Source organism: Anopheles gambiae, chromosome 3 (genome assembly GCF_943734735.2).
Source record: "Anopheles gambiae chromosome 3, idAnoGambNW_F1_1, whole genome shotgun sequence".
Taxonomy (NCBI): Eukaryota; Metazoa; Arthropoda; class Insecta; order Diptera; family Culicidae; genus Anopheles; species Anopheles gambiae.
The window spans coordinates 87,498,021-87,515,491 of NC_064602.1; the positions used below are offsets into that span (position 1 = coordinate 87,498,021).

At 44.5% G+C, this 17,471-nt stretch overlaps 1 protein-coding gene across 2 annotated transcripts in view; it reads right to left on the reverse strand.

Annotated features, from left to right (window-relative positions):
- Positions 1–3,137: 3,137 nt before the first annotated feature.
- The window catches only part of LOC3291384 (protein cortex), a 44,769-nt gene continuing 30,435 nt past the window's right edge, over positions 3,138–17,471 (reverse strand). The window contains exons 2-6 of one of the 2 annotated variants that reach the window (XM_061655492.1): positions 6,571–6,702; positions 5,640–6,486; positions 5,398–5,547; positions 3,891–4,010; positions 3,138–3,806 (exon numbers count right to left, since the gene is read on the reverse strand). In XM_061655492.1, the coding sequence (XP_061511476.1) occupies positions 3,562–3,806; positions 3,891–4,010; positions 5,398–5,547; positions 5,640–6,486; positions 6,571–6,702 (1,494 nt within the window). In that variant the 3' untranslated portion in view covers positions 3,138–3,561. Of the gene's footprint in view, positions 3,807–3,890; positions 4,011–5,397; positions 5,548–5,639; positions 6,490–6,570; positions 6,703–17,471 lie in introns of both variants that reach the window. The other variant, XM_061655491.1, reaches the window with a different exon arrangement.

Sequence of the window (17,471 nt, forward strand, 5' to 3'; positions counted from 1 at the left end):
TATTTACGGATATGCATAAGCAACTTTGCGCCGCGTCCAGTGGTCTGGAAGTCCAGTCACGACACCGCGCGAAAAGGTGTTGATAATTTGAAAACTACATCGTGATCACGTCAAGTGTTGTGCACCCGGGATCGAACCGCACTGGGAGAGGCAAGCTTGTACAACAGCCCACAACTCCACAGACATTCTACGATACGGTGCTTCATCGGTTGCTCGAGATCTGATTTCAATTTGTGCGGAAGCATTAGCTGTGTGCGTCCTGGAAAATAGCGCGAAGATGGATGGGCATCATTTCATTACGCGCGTGAATGGTTAATGTTGTCTGTTAATGCTGTAGGTCAGATAAGCGTAATGAAAGATCCTTCAGCAGCCAGCACTGCAAGGTGGGTTACGTTTTGTTATCGATTGGAAAAATTGGTTTAACCGATCGAGCACGATTAAATGCACGATTTTCTGTGGCGTTTTTTGTTGTTGTTTCAATATTGCCTGGTTTGCATTAAGTGCAATAACAGTAAAAAAGAAGTGTGCTACAGTTGCCCGTAATTGAATTGCCTGCCAAAAGCCATCGTGTGCAGACAGGTTAAATGGAATGATCTCGCCTCAATCCTGTCCTACACGCCTGCACCTTTAGGGCATTACTATTACGTTTAATGAGAGGAAAACTCGGTGAGTGAATATTGCATTTCTTTTCAAAACGCTGCCTCCTCTAGCTAGATCGTGCATTGCATAAGCTGGAATCGTTCCACAGGGTCAATATCGTGACCTGCAATACCGTGCCCGGACAGGTGAACAGAACCTAACCGAAAGCTGGTGCTACTATTGAGATATCTTTCGCTTTGTACCATTTCAGGTGCATCCTTCGCTTTCTTGAGCACGCTACAAAACGTTTTGAATTAATTGGGGCACTGAAATGACGTGACATCACCTAGCCCCTTTCAACCAACCCACCGGTCGGTCAGCGTTTGTCAAGATTTACGGCCTCACTTTCATCGAGGGCTCGTGATGGCTCAATCTAAATCAATCAAGATGAAATTTCAGTCACGAGAGATCGCCACAAGCATCTCCACCACGCCGCATCGAACGCATCACGGCCGGTCGTCAAAGATCGTCACTAGCAGGGAGTCGGGCAATTACAGAAATCGAACGCAAGCCGAAAAGCCCGCCACCACGTACCACCGGTACGCTTTGTCGAGCTGAAGCCAGAACCGGCGGTAGAAGTTATCATAAAAGATCGAAGAACAAAGATAAACGCGGGGTGCATCTTAAGGTTGGTTCGTCCCGGGATGGAGAACGAAGAACCTGTTTTGCGATTGGAAAGCCACATTTCAGCACACTAATAAATGGCGTGGCGTGACGAGCGCAGAGAGTCTTCTATCCAGATCATTACCGTCGATTCGGGAGGGATCGAGCATTCCGAACGCATCATTATGGTACAGTGGCACGCACCCGCAAAAGAGTACTAAGCGGATAGAATCGACTGATTAGCGAGACGATCCGGTTGACAGGAAGGTAATTGTACCTTCTTAATTATTATTTTAGAAACCATCGAGAGACGAGACTCCAATCGTCTGATGTTATCCTGAAGTCATATTGCTTCAATAAAAAAAAAACACTTGCAATATAAGTTCCCTACATACAAAACACTCCTTAATGTACAACATTTTCTATCCTGCAATACAATCACGATGCCATTTACATGGAACCGTACCATGATAATGAGACAGGGCAGGCAACACAGTGCTGGAATGGACCATGCCCATCCCATCCAATGGCCACCATATCGCAGAAAATCAAACTAAGCTCCCGGCTTAACCACACCATGAAGCTACAATTTTGCCCTGTCTAACCGCCATAAAGCAAGCTTTCACTTTGCCTAATCGCATCGGTTCCAGCGTGCGCCACCAGCGTCAGTAACAAACTAAGGCTCTGGAGGAACAGGCCCACACTGCGACAAGGAGTGGACATTTTAGTCACTCAATTTAAACCTTAAATAAAGTTAAAGGTGTGGGTAAGGTGTTCTTAAAAAAGGAGACTAATAGAATGTATATGATAAGCATTTAATTGTATTTGATCCATGTATCGACTGCTGCGGAAAAGTATATGTCCACAAAAATAAATATTCATGAAAACTATAAAGTCACTTTGTTCTGGTAATAGATATTGTAATTAGTTTAAAAATTCTGAAAAGTCTTTCATAAATCGCAGTTGAAATTGATGTTTGTATCAATAAAATCGAGCAAATCATGTTAATTCATATTGACAAACCAACTAAGCCTCTGTGGAGATAAATGTAGCTCAATTACGTTCAGCAGAAAACGAATAGCTTTTAACTTTGAATACTCATCACACAGTCACAAGTTGTCTCGCTTGTCATCAGTCAGGGATCTTGGTATGATCCTTGATTCATCATTATACAATAGGATGGATCCTACTAATAGGATTTGTAATCGGACAAACTCTAGAGACACGCGGGGACATAGGCTCTCCCTACCTGTAAGAAAAACTTAATTTTTATGCTCCTGCACGACTGCTCAGGTCACGTGAGCTACCTACGTTCTCAATATCTGTACATTCCTATAAACCAAACGATAAAAATGCTTCAAAATATAAAAAAATATTGTTTAACCTCAACAACTCAACAAACCGGTGCAAGACACTAAATGACAAATACACAAATCAACAAATGAAAAGAAATGTCCTACCGTTTGCTGTTCACGGTGACATTGTGCGAAAAAGTCCCTCACAAATATGAGTATGTAGAGTTTGGATTAAAGTTGACAGGTTACGGGAGTAGAAGTTTTACTAATTGATTATACGGACACCATGGATGGGGGAGTGTGCACGGTGGCAGATCCGCTTGGCATGGTGCTGTCAGGTGTACAAAATACGTTTGCCAGCAGCTTAACATGCTGCACCTTCGTGGTTCCGAGTGCGAGGTTTTATCCCGCTCAGGCTGTCACACAACCGCACAGCAGTGGACGCGAAACGACAACATGTTCAGTATGTATGAAAATATTACACGGTTGTTCGGGACTATTTTTTTCAACACAAAAGGTCACTTGTTGCTAACAATGTTTTAATAGGCTTGTGGTAGTTGCGCCAGACAAATCAAATAATAAAGAACTAGTGTTATGATCAGATTTGATGAGTATAAAGCACGAAGGCCTCGGTAAAATGGTTTAACAAACTTCTTGACGATTTATAAACTTTACAATGAACTTTAAATATAAAATAAATAAACAAACTGGAACATTACGACTATAATATCGGACCTATGCCTATACAATGTTTGCATTCTATCTGCTCTGCTGTGTTATCGAAAGGCCACTCAGCAGCCTGTAAACAAACTCAGTCCAAATGTGTCCCCTATCTTTCCTCATCTTCTCCGGAGCGTAGGTGGAAAAAGCTTGTCTTCATTTCCTTCCTTCCTTTGCAATTATTTATGTCTCTAATTTAATTACCTACTCGCATTCGTTGCAAGTTGACCATATCAAGGGGACTTCTGTTCCTTTGCTTTTCCTGTTTGACTCTACGGGCAGGGTATACTGAAGAACAGCAGCATCAGCGCATTGCCTTGAAAAGAAAACTCGAGGCCAGATCACGATAGGTGGCTTCTTTGTTACGGTTGCACGGGATGCGAGATGCGTCCCAGGAACTGCCAGCATTGCCACACGCTCTTCCATCGGTCCGTGAGCTACCGCTACTGACCGGCGGTTCGCATTGCAGCTTCCTCTTCTTGCATTCGTTTGTGGGTGAGGTACCGAAGAAGTTCCAAATCGTGAGCGTTTCATCATACCCTACACTTGCTAAAAGAGAGAAAACACGCAAGAATAAGGATTAATAGATACTTCCGAACGGGGGCCACAATTTTAGAACAACTCAAAACCAACCCAGCTGCTTTCCATCCGGACTCCACAGGAGGTGTACGATGCAGTCATCGTGATTGCGCATCACATCCACCACGCGATCCATCGACGCGAGAACAAGTATTTCGGGTGGTTTGCTGAGATCTACGGTTGGAGGTATAACAGAGAAAACAACAAGAAGCTAAAGAAATGGGGATTCAATTTAATCCGACTCAGCAAACGGCTTTACATCGATGCCCTTTGCTCCTGCACCGTTTGCTGCTTTATTAAATTTGTATCATTAAAAACTATGTTGGCCGGAGCGAAATTGCTTCCCGTTTCGCGTTCTTGCCGTGGTTTACCCATGTTCATTGATCGAACCGATGTGGAGGACACAACCGCTGGCGCTGGGTGTGTAGCGCTAAGCCAATCGTAATGGCCACAGGGAAGGAAGGGATCTTATGGGACGGTGGTTGGAAGGTAGCAATATCAATAATTATAAGAGAGGGCACATGCTTTAGCAGACTCTAGCCGATAGCTTTGTGGAGCACTTGATCATGATTATTAGTTTTATTACATAGGGAGCATAGAGTGGAATGAGCTTGTCTGAAAGCAAGCGAGAAAGGGATCAGTAGACAAATTTGAGTTTGTAGCAAGTGAAATATGGACTCTCGATCGTAGCAGGAGCCCGAGTTGTTAACACTAAAACCCATAGACTTTCAGTATTTCCTATCGAGTGGCTGTACATTCCGATGGTTTGTTACAAAGTTGCAAATGGGCAAAGAGCTTGTAATCCATTCAATATTAATGTTTTAAGCTGTTTACACAATTGTAAGCGTTGTTTATGTTTGCTTCCTTAAATTTAAACACATTTTTAAGATCATTTATCGTATTGTTCTCTACAGGTTCTACAGTCTGTTACAATGTTGCCTTGGTACGGAAGGTTGCTATAATAAATGATTAAGGCTTAAATACACAAAAACTTTTTGTAAAAGTATGTTTAAGTGTAGTTCTTATGATAGGTCGATGTTGATAACATTTGTATGGAAGTGTGATCAAAAGGCTAAAATGAAATCAACGCAACCAATCAATAGGCAATCTGTAAAAATGAGTAAAATGCAGACAATATGCTGACTCTATCTTGCACATTAAAATCTCAGAATGGCTTAGATAGGCAGGTTTTAAATATTATTTTAAATTATTCTTTAATGCTTTATCAAATGCCAAGATACTTCAGTACAGTTTCAATAAAATATGGTAAAAATCATTGGTGAAAACATCCAACTACAACAACGACACTTGATCGTACATGTTCGGATCATTTCTGCGATTATGGCCATTTCGTTCAACACCAAACTGTGTGTCTCGATATAAACACCATCAATGATAAATCTAACCTACCGTGTCCTAGCAGTTCCAACCAAACCATTCTCGCACCCGACACCTCATCGACGTACAGCCCACATGTCGCGCACGCAGATGCATCTGCCCCGCGCAGCAATCTACCAACCGCGAACGATTAATCGCGTAATGACGTTTAATTACTACTTACCCGTGAAGGAGTAGCACACGACCAGCTCGCCGGAAAGCTTGTTGAACGAAAGCGTCGTCAAGATACAATCACTCTCGCGACGTTGATAGTACGACAGCACCTGGCGGCTCGGGACGTGGTACAGTGCGATCAGGATCGGTTCGCTGTCGGCTAATAAAATTAAACATCCTGTTTTGTAAGTGTCTGTGTGTGTGTGCGGCCATTTGCGTTCGGCCCATATCAACCAGCCCAACCACACTCACCGATCACAATCTCATCCTCGCGCCACGGATGCCAGTCGAAGAAGGCGCACATCGAGCTGTCCCAGTTGGTAATGGGCGTTAGGTTGCCGGCGCTCCAGTGCCACAGGTACAGCTGGCCGAGATCGTCCGCGGTCGCCATGTACCGGCACCCGCACGAGAACTTGATCGCGATGATCGAACCCTTGTGCACGCAGTACTTGCTTTCGCACTGGTTAATGTTGGCCGCCGGCCGGATGCGCACGATCGAAATCTGACCATTGCCAAACCCGCACAGCACGTACAGTCCGCTACCGTCCCAGGTCAGACAGCTGATCGGGTGGTCCAGCGGGTCGAGCATCTTGAGCGAGCCGTGCCGCTCCGACTGCGGCCTGGCCGGGTCGTCGAAGATGTTCAGCCACGGTCGGTTCATCATAAAAATGCCCATGGCCAGCCGGGTGCCCGCCGGCTCGAACGCGATCGACGTCGCGTACTGGGCCCCCAGCCCAATGATCTCGTCCGTGTTGGGCGTCCAGATGACGAGCTTTTTGCTGAAGATTGCCGCAATCTGCCCGGCCGCGGACCAGTCGATGATTTTGTGATAGTACGTCTTGATGTTGGGCAGATCGTGCACGGCTTCGATGAACCCGATCGGTTTGGTGCGCGGATGGCAGCTCCAGTCCAGCTTCTGCTGGTTGCTGTACGTGGGGCGGACGATGCACTCCAGCGGGCGCTTGTTGGCGAGCCGTTTGCAAACCTGCCGGCTGGTGCTATCGCGGAAGGACAGTATCTTATCGTGCGTCGAGACCAGCCCGAGCTGGCTTTTCAGCACGCTCGAATAGTGATGGGTACGCCAGTAGCCAGGCATCTCCTTCTGAAACGAATCGTTTTTTTATGTGGGTGTAGTCGTTCTGTTTTGTTTATTATATACGTTAAAATGTTTCAATCGACGTACCATCACCATTGGATCCGTTTTCTGTTCCGGCATGCTTTCAGCCTTGAACCGGCTCGATCGGGACAGTGCGTATCGACGGGGAATAAATCGATCACCGTAGGAATTGGGCAAAAAGTTCGCCGGTTGTTGAAGCTGTGGAAGAGGTAAGAACATTCACGCTATCACAACTCGAATACCAAGCAGACATAAGTACACCTTTTCGGTGTGCAATATCGTTGGGGCTCGAGTCCCTCAAATGGTAATGGCTTTACCCGGTGTGCGTGTCATGCTCGTGGGGCAACTCCAGCAAAAGCCGTCCAATACCATTAGCCCTTTCAATGCACCTGAAAAACCGCGCGCGGTCGGGCCGGGCCATGCGTGATGGAATTGGGAACCGCGATGGCTTCGTGTCCAAAGTGGCAAGCGTGGCCTCATAAATTATGCTTCCAGCAGGGCGACACACAAGTGTAGCGCACACGTTCTGCGCAACTCTTCCTGATCCAGACACACTCTGCCCATCGGCGCTTTTTCTTTGAAGCGCAATGCTGCGCGCCGGGGCGAGGGTGGGCTCATGGGCGCGTGCCACGGCCAATGTTTTGTCGTGCTTTCGGCGTAATTTATGGCAGTCCGGCGGAGCGAGAGACCGCACCGGGCAGGGGGGAATTGATAACACGCCGTACACCGTTTCTCGCTTAACAGGTTGCGAAATCATGAGTGGTTTTTGGAATGATTTTGCTGTTCTGGCTCAGCATGGCAATACGAACAGGCTGGCAAGAATGTGTTAAAATGCTTGTCAAAGTTGATTTAATTATTGAACGAAATATATATATGTAATAAGAACTATGTAACAGCTGTGTAAACATACAATTTATGTGAAGTAAGATACTTTTAAATAAGAGAATCAATGAGATTCAAATAGATCACAAAATGTAACAATTTCAAAGAAATAAATCCTAAAAACCTAAAGCTTAAGCTATGCCAGCCGTTCCACAATCCTTAAAAATGTTGTTCAAGCTAGTCTTGGAGTGAATGTACAAATAACAAATCCAAAAAGACTGAACTTTTTCTTCTTTTCTATCCCAAACTACCGAGCAATTATAAACATACACAATACTAGTTCAAACAGAGCGTTTGATGCTTGTAAATCATTCAAAGCAAAAACTCTAAACTAAAAGAAAGACACAATTAACATAAATAATTATTGCTAAAAACAACCAACTCAAGGAATGGGCAAAAACCAAACAAAAGAATGTTTGAAAAATGATTGAATTCGCAGGGTTAAGCTATCCAAAATGAAAGAGAAATAAATTTTTTAAATATACTACAAACCCACTAAAGCTTTGAAAGGGCCAAAAAAATTGGTGACAAATGATTTAATTCACATGGTCCAGCCATCCTACAATTAATATTAATTAATTAATTAAATATAAAATTAATCTTTTCTATACATCATAAACATTGATAAAATTAAATAAAACAATTATGGCGCTAATTGCAAGCAAACAAACAATCTGAAACACGTCAAAAGCGAGAGAAAAATAACGACAACTTCAGCGTCATTGCCCTACCACGCCATTCCAGCGATTGAAGTCTTTCGTTGAAACTGCAAGCGACGAACCCCACTACAGCAGCGTCTACCGTTTCGGTGCGACCCGATCCGAGCACGGGCTTACCGGTGAGCGCACTTGTGCGCCAACGCTCTTTACGTGCTCGCTCTTCCGACGCAAGTTTTCCCCTCGAACGAAGCAGCACCCGCCGTTCAGCCAAACGCAGCAATGGCGCGTGCACCGAATGGGCGAGGGCAGCACACGCGTGCCGAGATGTGCCTTGGTGCCGACCGCGCCTGCAAACTCCCCCCTCCGAAGCAGCACCAGCACGGTCAGCTGATGAGCAATTCTGGAGGTCGTTCGAGCGTCGCGCGCGTTCATTGACGCTGCGTTTGCGCGAACAAGGCAAAACTAACGGGTCTCTGAGGCGGGCCAACACGTGCGACAGGCCACACGCTGGATGCTGCTGGGATGCTGGAGAGACTTGAATTGTGATTTGGAAAGATGAAGAGAAACACGAGCAGTGGTGGGTCTACTCGGATCGACTCTACAGAGAGGAGTATCTATGTTTTGCTCCTATTGCCTTTACTAGTAAGGCTGGAGAGCGGCGAGCAAACTGTCTCAAAGGCTCCTAAGGTTCGCGGTGGGGTTGTTGTTACCATTTGATCTCCTACCTAGTTCTAATGCACTCGCTCTCAGTGGCTCTTGGGAGGCTGTATTAGACGCTCGTGCAAAAAGCTCCTAGATTGAAGAAAATCAGAGAGAGAGAGAGAGACACTGAGACTAGATTAACCGTTTCCCCGCGTACGGAGAGAACTAGAGCAGGCGAAAGACGAAGAGCCAGCAAAACAGCAACCCCGAACTGTCTAGGTGCCTTGCTTCCCGTGTCTTGCCGTGCCTCGAGAAAAGCGCTAGACAAACGAGATCAAGCCCGATCGTGAGCCGAACCGAGGTCCTAGTTTAAACGCGAACAATTGAACCATTCGTGCAAGTGGAAGCATTGCCGACTGCTGCAGTTTGTCCCCTGCATCCCGAGCGGTGTGGTTCGATGATCGTGGCGATCACATGCAGGAAAGCAGCAGCAGTTAACCCAGCAGAAAAAAATAACAGTATGTAACCAGAGCATACGGTGCATCTGACGGACGCGATGCAGTTCAGTGAATATGCAGTGTTTGATGAAAGCGGTCGAGCGGTCCCAGGCTTACATGACGCGCCCCGAACCGGACGTGTGACGCCTTTCACCTAGCGCGACTCTTTTTTCTTTCTTGTTCGATCAGTGCCGTTTGCTGCCCCGGTGCAGCTTGGGTGTAATGATTAAGCTGTTAAAGTGAGGCGCGCAGTGATGTTGTGAGTGATGAAACACGGTGCGTTCCGTTGCTGGGAAAAGGAAGTTGCCCGAGAGGAAGTTGGCAGGAAACGAGTGACTGCAAGCGTTGGCAATTGTCGAAGTGTTTAAAGCGAACGGAAATTTTCCTATTATGAAAAGAGGAAAAGGTTGAAGGTAATTGGGCCACACTTTCCTTTGAAGAGTTATAAAAGTGGTTTAACTTATTAGAAAACACGATTTGAGACAAGTTTAGTTGAATCTGTGAAAGTGATATTATTTTTTTATGAAATCCACTTCTTCATTTAGTGAACTTCAGCCAAACTATTCTATCAATATCCTTCTTCAAGTGGTTTTGTGAAAAATTATAAAACAGAAAATAATAAGTGTGCTGGTAATACTTATGCAAAACTGTGATTTAAGAGCTCCTTCAAAATTAACTCAGAAAACAACACTCCAATGTTGAAGACAGTCTTTCCAAAACGCTACGGGTCGTAACTTCATCTAGTTTCATGGTGAGTATTTTTTTTTTTAATCCTCGGTTAAACTGTTCAAGATGTCCAAGATTAGCTTAAACTTTACACGACACCAGTCTTGCTGGAAGCGTCTGAACCTGACGCCCTGTCAGTTCCGCTTGTCCAGAAGCCAGCTCCTAAAATCGAACACTGTCCATGGCTGAATACTGCGGCGGCTTCAGCTCAGGCTGCCACCGTTCGTTCACAATAGTAGGACCTTTTGTCCAGTTGATGAGGTGAACCCGAATATTAACTCCAGCAGACAGGGCCTATCAATCTACCAAATTCCTGCCACTCCTCTCCGTCCTGCCTCCCTCGGCGAACGGTATGATGAACTGCCTATTCAAACATGGCACCAAACGGGATGATAGATTCTTCATCTCCCCCCTCCCATTGGTGTCTTTTTCTTTCTCTCCCCTTTTTGCGCTGTCCAAAACGAGATCATAAGAGTGAAATGATGTCTACCTGTATATGCAGTAGCGGACAACGAAAAAAAAAAAACTCGTTTTAGACGAAGTGGCCGATCATGTTGAATGAAATATTGAAAGGCGTGTTTGACCATTGGATTTTGAGCAGAAAATGAAACGAAAATTTGTGTCGGCTATGCTTGGGCATGAAATTGAACGTTTCTTTAAGCGGGTGGATGACTATTTTCTGAGCTTATTAGACACACGTTTCACCCGTAAAGTGGATCAGTTATATTAAATCTGTTACCTCTGCAGGATCAAACACCGTTTTAAACGAGAATTCTGTGTTTTCTCCATGATCAAAAGCAACGATCGGAGCATTTGTTATCATTCCCCAAGGCATTGATTAACATTTTTGCGAATGATAATAATAACTTTTACAAGCGTCACAAGCTCTGCTTCAACCTACTCAACCGTTTCCCCTCTATTCCAGCAGTGTATGGAATGTGGGGGCCAATGTCCCAGCCCATCGAGTATGGGCGACCCCGGGCGTGCAAATGCCATGTGCTAAAGTGCCTTGCGGAACTGCTTTTAAATTGAATTTTAATAACAACCCCTTCTATCAACCAACCTACTGGGTTGTGTGCGCGATTTTTTCTCAACCTAAGCTTAGAGAGCTAGACACCCGGAGAAGGCACGAAAGAGCCCTTCAATCATGATCAGCGAAAAGGAAGGCGAACGGGAGTAACATAACAACAACGGCGAAGATCCATCATCAGCAGAAATATAGAAAAGTAGATTCCATTTAGCCGCAGTGGTACAGCAGAAGGAAAAGAGAATATCGATATCATAAAGATCGATGCTGGCATTCCGTGACCATACTCCCCGTTAAAGGCGCATTGTTGAATTAATTCAGAGCAAAGGAAGAAGACTGTCACCCAGGGGAGAAAGATTGCATTGGTTGTTTTACCGGACCAATTAACAGGATGGTCCGATTTCCTGTTCTACAGCAATTACCCGTTCAACTGGTACAGTTTTCCACCTCACACAGCGCTCTCCAGTATTGTCCGAGCTTTGCGAGTACCATTAGGTGGTCCGGTGGCTGTGTGAGAAGGCGTTAATGTTTTTGTTAAATGCACGATTTACCGCAAACAATCATCAGCGCTCATATAAATGTATGAGCATCGATTACGGCCATGGAGGTTGTGGTTCCATTTCCGACACCAATTACGCACTCGTCTCCCCACAGCGAGACACCACAAAACCTGTTCCATTTCCAAGGCGGGAAGCGGTTGTCTGTGGTCAGTATTGTGTGACCAAAAAAACGCATAATTCTGTAGGTAGTTGAGGACTCTTGGGAGTCTTTAATAAGAAGACGATCCCAAGGATGGGATGGCATCTCACTCGGATGACTGACGCATTAAATGGGATGAATTCATTCGCCTGTAATTAAGTTATTAGACTGCACAATCACGACCCAATGCAGCACTCGCCGGCCTCTCAGCCTGTCTGTCTGTTTGTCCGTGTGGATATTTACTCCTCATTTTGCCCATCATTAAAACATTCCCCGTCAGTTGCAAACCGCGGCTGGGGATGAGATCGAAGGGCCGTGCATGGCATCCCGATGAGGCAGACGTTTATGACGATTGGTGTATGCTTTTAATTAAAGCCAGAAAGCATACCGTGCCAGTGATTGCTGGGTCATAAGCTTTGCAAGAGGCTGCAGAGTCAAGGATGTAATCTGCCCGGTTGAGGTGTGATTATCGGTACGAGGTGTAATCAGTGTTTTATAATGCGCTACGTGGGAAGATTTAAAGATGTGTATGTGAACTGTATAAAGCAATTCACTTGCTTTTAGTTTTTTACTTCCCACCACTCACTCTTGCATTGCTCGGAGCAGTAAGAATCAACTCAAATTAAACTTCTTGCCCAAAGGGCAGTTTGCCAATTTCAGTTACAATCGTCCAAGTAGAAAGGACTTCCTCCAATCGATCGCCGAAACGATGCCGAAATGTGTTAATTTAGGTGGCACATTTCGGTTAATTATAATTATTGAATGCCACTGCACACTTCGGCATGATTTGCGCAATCAGTATGCACGGCCAAATCAGCGAACACTCCAGCTCCGCATACATAAATCGAATCCCCGAAAACCGATCATCGGGCCATATTAAGTTGTTTCCTTTCGGTGCACCGTTCAGCGCCATTCGATCTGCACCTTTTATGGGTGCGATAATGAACGCTTGGAACGGCAACCGGATGCAGTTTGGGGTTTTTTTTTTCTTTTTTCACTCCCTGTCAAAGCCCCTGCAGCTATAAAGCAAAATGCCCAGTAGCTGAGATTGAGCAGAGATGATAAGAGTTGGTGTATAATTTCACCATAGTCCGAGTGGCAGCCAACCGCCTGCCGTTGAAATCACCTACTCAATCAATCACAATCGTTCCGAATTGTTCCATTTTTTAATGATACTCCTTGCCAACTTTACTTCTTGGTACCTGTTTCCTTTTGGTAAGCTTTAGTATGCAAGAGGGATTTTTCTTTGGAATTATTGGCATGAAAGTGATACGCAGGCAAACGGTGTGCTGCGCCTTTTGTTGTCAGTGATCAAAATGGTTGTTTAATTGAATTTTGTTTCCGTTTGACGATCGGCTTGAAACGAGTCTCATCAATCAAACTTTTGCCCCCAGGGTGGTAACAGTTTTTCTTGCAGAAGGGGGAAAGCTGATTTTGTTTTTCTGGCGTTCGATTGCTTCCACACAGTTTTTGCCCCTTTCCAAACGACGTTCATCAATCAAGTGATAAATATCATGCTGCTACCGGGCCAGGTGGATATGATGGAGCCACCAAAATGAAAGGTGTGCACTCTGTTACTGAAAGTACTTCCAGCGTTCCCTCACACTATGATTATCGAGTGAATATGGTGGCATATGGTGACAACAAGCTCCCGAAAATACTCCCTAGATGATCAAATGCATCTCATATTAAGTTTTTAAATACACCACAGGGGTTTTCAGGGGTTCTTATAATGCTGGGACAGTTTCTTGACTGTCTATTACGGGTGAGTTGGGAATTGGATTCTAAGGCACGCTTTTCGGATAGGCACATTAGAAATTCCTATTGGATTCCAAATGAGCAATACGCAAATAGTTTTGGAATAAAAATATATAATCACACGAATAATCATTGTTTGACCTAAACGCAAAAATGGCTTCGCATTTCTCCACACCGTGAAAAAGCATAAAGCAAGCGTACCTACATATCAATCAACCATTTATCTTCATCACCAAACACATCCAAAACATTCCCCACCACTGCTTTCCATTGATTTTGCAAACATAAATCGATAAAGCATATGCAAAAAGCTCTTCCCATCCCTGTAATCGTCTGTCCGATCGACTACACCAAGGAGCATTCCAGGAATAGCGCAGTTCCTCTTGCCTTGCAGAAACATTCCTCAAAAATAGAAACATCACAACCATAGTTAACGATGTCAAACACTCACCCCGCCGTACCGATGATTTCAGCGTGTCGATAAAAGTCAATCATGTTAGCTGGTAAGACAATGTTTCTATTAATTTCTATGACATGGCAATATTTCACACAGCACCACAACCTACCACCGAGGGAAGCATCATCTCCACCGTGTGGTCCACAGCACTCGTGGATCGAATGGAACTCTTGCTGTGCTCTAGCCTCAACTTAGCCTCAACTCCTGTAGCTCCTAAGCGTATTAGGGCGCTCTTTATGCTTCCCAGCATGATACTCCGCGATGTTGCGCAGCTGATTTGGGAAATTATCTGCAGTCTCATATCAGCCCAGCATGAAGTTGATTAATTGAAGCTTAATAAATCTGGTTAAACACTTCTACCGCGGCCGTTCGTTTTGCCATCGATGGTAAACAGAAAGAGATGATAATTATGGTACCGATGTTACGCTATGCGTTTCCGAGTTCATGTTAACCGTCTTGATTGGTATCTTAAGTTGTTTTATACACATTTCGTGGCATTCCAGCAACATGGATGAACTATAAACCACGCCTTTGAAAATAGCAGTGTGTAAAATGTACCTCCATGCTCGGGAGACACTTCACCCATGACGGTCGCACCTAATTGCTCGCGCATTGGAGAGGGAACCAATATTGACCATACGTGTTGCGCGCGCGGCGCTCGGTGTCCAAATACTAATGGCCATATGCATGCAGGTACTGCAGCCCCTCTTTTCATACAAAACAGTAGCCGAGGCGTTTGGTCACATCCCTACCAAAGTGCGCGCGGTGCGCGTCGTGAAGCATTACACGCCTCACTGGGAAGCTACCGAAGCGAGAAAAAGGGGGAGGTCGCTAAAATAATTCACCACCTGCATTTCGATCCTACCGCAGTGCGGGAAGCGAAACGTAAACCATCCAAGAAGCTATCTATTGCCAGCGAATCAGTGCGCAATAACAATCTGACCGATCTTACCATTAAAATTTAATTGAAATCACAGAGCAAACCCCAGTGCAGTTGGTGTTTGATGCCCCCTCGCGTTTGCCTTCTGGTAGGAAGCGAACGAAAGACGAACTATGTTAATTAAATACCATTCCTTATTTGGAGACGTAAGATATTGGCAAGATACGACAAGCACGAGGCACGAGCCTTCGAGCTTCCAGCTTGATGCTGCTGGAATTTCAAGCGAATACGAGTTTAATTGATAATGTTTCAGGGGCAAACATTTTCCTCCTCGGTTAAGAATGTTACAGACGCGTGGCAGAAGTTAAGGTACCTGCTGCTTATTCTACGACTGCCCTAAAAGGTATTCCCGATCGACAGCCGATCATTCGCGTGCGTTGAATCATGTTTTAATTATCGCTCAACGATACGCTGCCAAATATGGAGCAAAAGTATTCCAGTTTCCTGTTCCGCTGCTACGTTTGGTTCATTTAATCATCATTACTAACACGCAAGACATTCCCTTCTGGAGATGTGTGTGGTCTTAGCTCTCAGGAACAATATTTTACGCAATCATGTGTATCATTCTTGCTATTCAATCTCCAAATCAATCTCTGAATCTTGACGTGTGCTGGAACATTAAACAACGAACCGTTTTGTTGAACAACCCTTACTCAAACAAACAACGATCCAATCGATCAATCTTATTCGACAGTAGCCAAAATGACTTCATCACTATCCAGTTTTGAATCTGCACACAGTACAACAGGTCAGTTCCAACTGCAAAACCCCAAGTATTGAGAGTAACAGAGTCACTGCATCGACAGCAATTTTCTTCTTGTCTCCTCTTGATTCACTTCCAGCAATTTTGGGACAGGTTTTACCGGTACAGTTCCTTCGCATGTGACAACAGCTGATTTGTTTTTCCTGTCGAACCTGAACGAAATCGGTCTCGGTGCGCGTCATCGCGTAGAACAGGTTCACCCTGTCCGCTTGATGGGTGGAGACTGTTTTGTCGGGAGATAAATCACGCAACGCAAGACAAGGCTGAACCGATATGCAAAAGACATCTCACAAGACAAGCGTATCGTATCAGCAAGGATATCCTGTCGATGTTTGGGGCAGTTATTAGCATTTGCGTGCATGTTATCCTTGCGTTGCGTGAGGCTGAGTGAAGATCAATGCGGCTCTTGCCGAGAGTTGCTTCCTGGTGACTGTGTTACAATATGTCGTACATCACACGTGAAATGAATAAGTAATTGAAATATGCACTTGAGCATAATGAATATTCATAGGTCTCGTGACAGATTTATATTTCCCAACCTGCAGAAGAAGTACCTGTTTCAAAAGGGGAAACAAAAGCTTCATTGAGGAATTTTGTTTTGAGGTTTTAAAATTATCCATAAATCTTGTCACTAATTGATTTTCCTAAGCGTTTTCTTAAACTTCGAAACAGAATATTTTCCATGTTTTAAATTGCAAGAGAAGATCATGCACAGAGGTACAAAGACACACTCTCCCCGTTTGCTCTGAGTCACTAATTTATGTGCTAAGAAATCATTTTCATGTAATTGATTTTCTGCCTGCACATGCCGCGATCAGCAGGTGCGGTCGGGTCATAAAAAAGAGATGTTATAAATGTCGCCCGTTAAGTAATCAAGGCAGGACGCTGATCAAATTATCATATGTTAAACGTTGTTCTGTGTGCATGTTCTTGTCGGTCGGAAACACGGTCCACACCCGAGCTTTAATGCTTTAATCACGCCGTGTTTGTAATTATGCCAAGGGGTTTACTTTATTGCAGGTGCTTTGTTTAATATTCCGCGATTGGTTGGAGTTTTAATTACTTGTTGCAATAAAAACAAGCACCAGGAATGATGTCGAGCGGGGCTGAACGATCATGCAGCGGAATGAATAACTTACAATAAATATTTAAAGAATATCAGCTATATACAATTTATACAAAATACTTTGTGTGCATTCTTTGTCACAGAAAGCTAAAGTAAATTTCAAAAATCGTCTTTGCACAACGAATTGTGCTCTTCACTGTTAAAAGGTTTCTGCTACTCCGGAACCAACATACCCTTAGGCATTGGCAATCTTATCAACCACCACAACTCTTTCCCTAGTACCAATCCGCCAACTACCCAACAGCATCTGACCACGGCTCGTTTTAATCCCAACCAACGAACCAACGATCGTTCGAACCACCTTCTTAGCCAGCCAAACCAAACTGTCACTGGAGTTGAAGCATGCCGAGCCAAGAAGCTGTACAGTCGAGGGTAGCAAAGGAACACCTTTCGAACCCCTGCTGACTCTTCACACTTTCCCTTGACTGGGAAGGGTTCAAACTGAAAACGAATTCCTTTGCCGTGCGGAATGTAGAGATGGAGTTAGTCCAGGTTACAGAAGTGACTGAAAGTTCGAGGTGGGGTGTGAGCATTTGGTAGTTAAAGGTGGAATTCCTTCAAAGGTGAACATTAAACACACTGATAACGCTTAATTGTGGTGTAAAATATGTGGTTTTGTGCATTCTATGGAGCATAAAAATAGTTCCTTTGATAAAAGCAACAAATAATTGCGGGCTAGATGCAATAAGTCCCATTAAAACCATTCGCAGAACAGACAGAATTGTCGAGCGCTCCTATGATAGGAGAAATCATTGCGTTAAACCCATATTGCGTCCATGCTCACTTAGGCA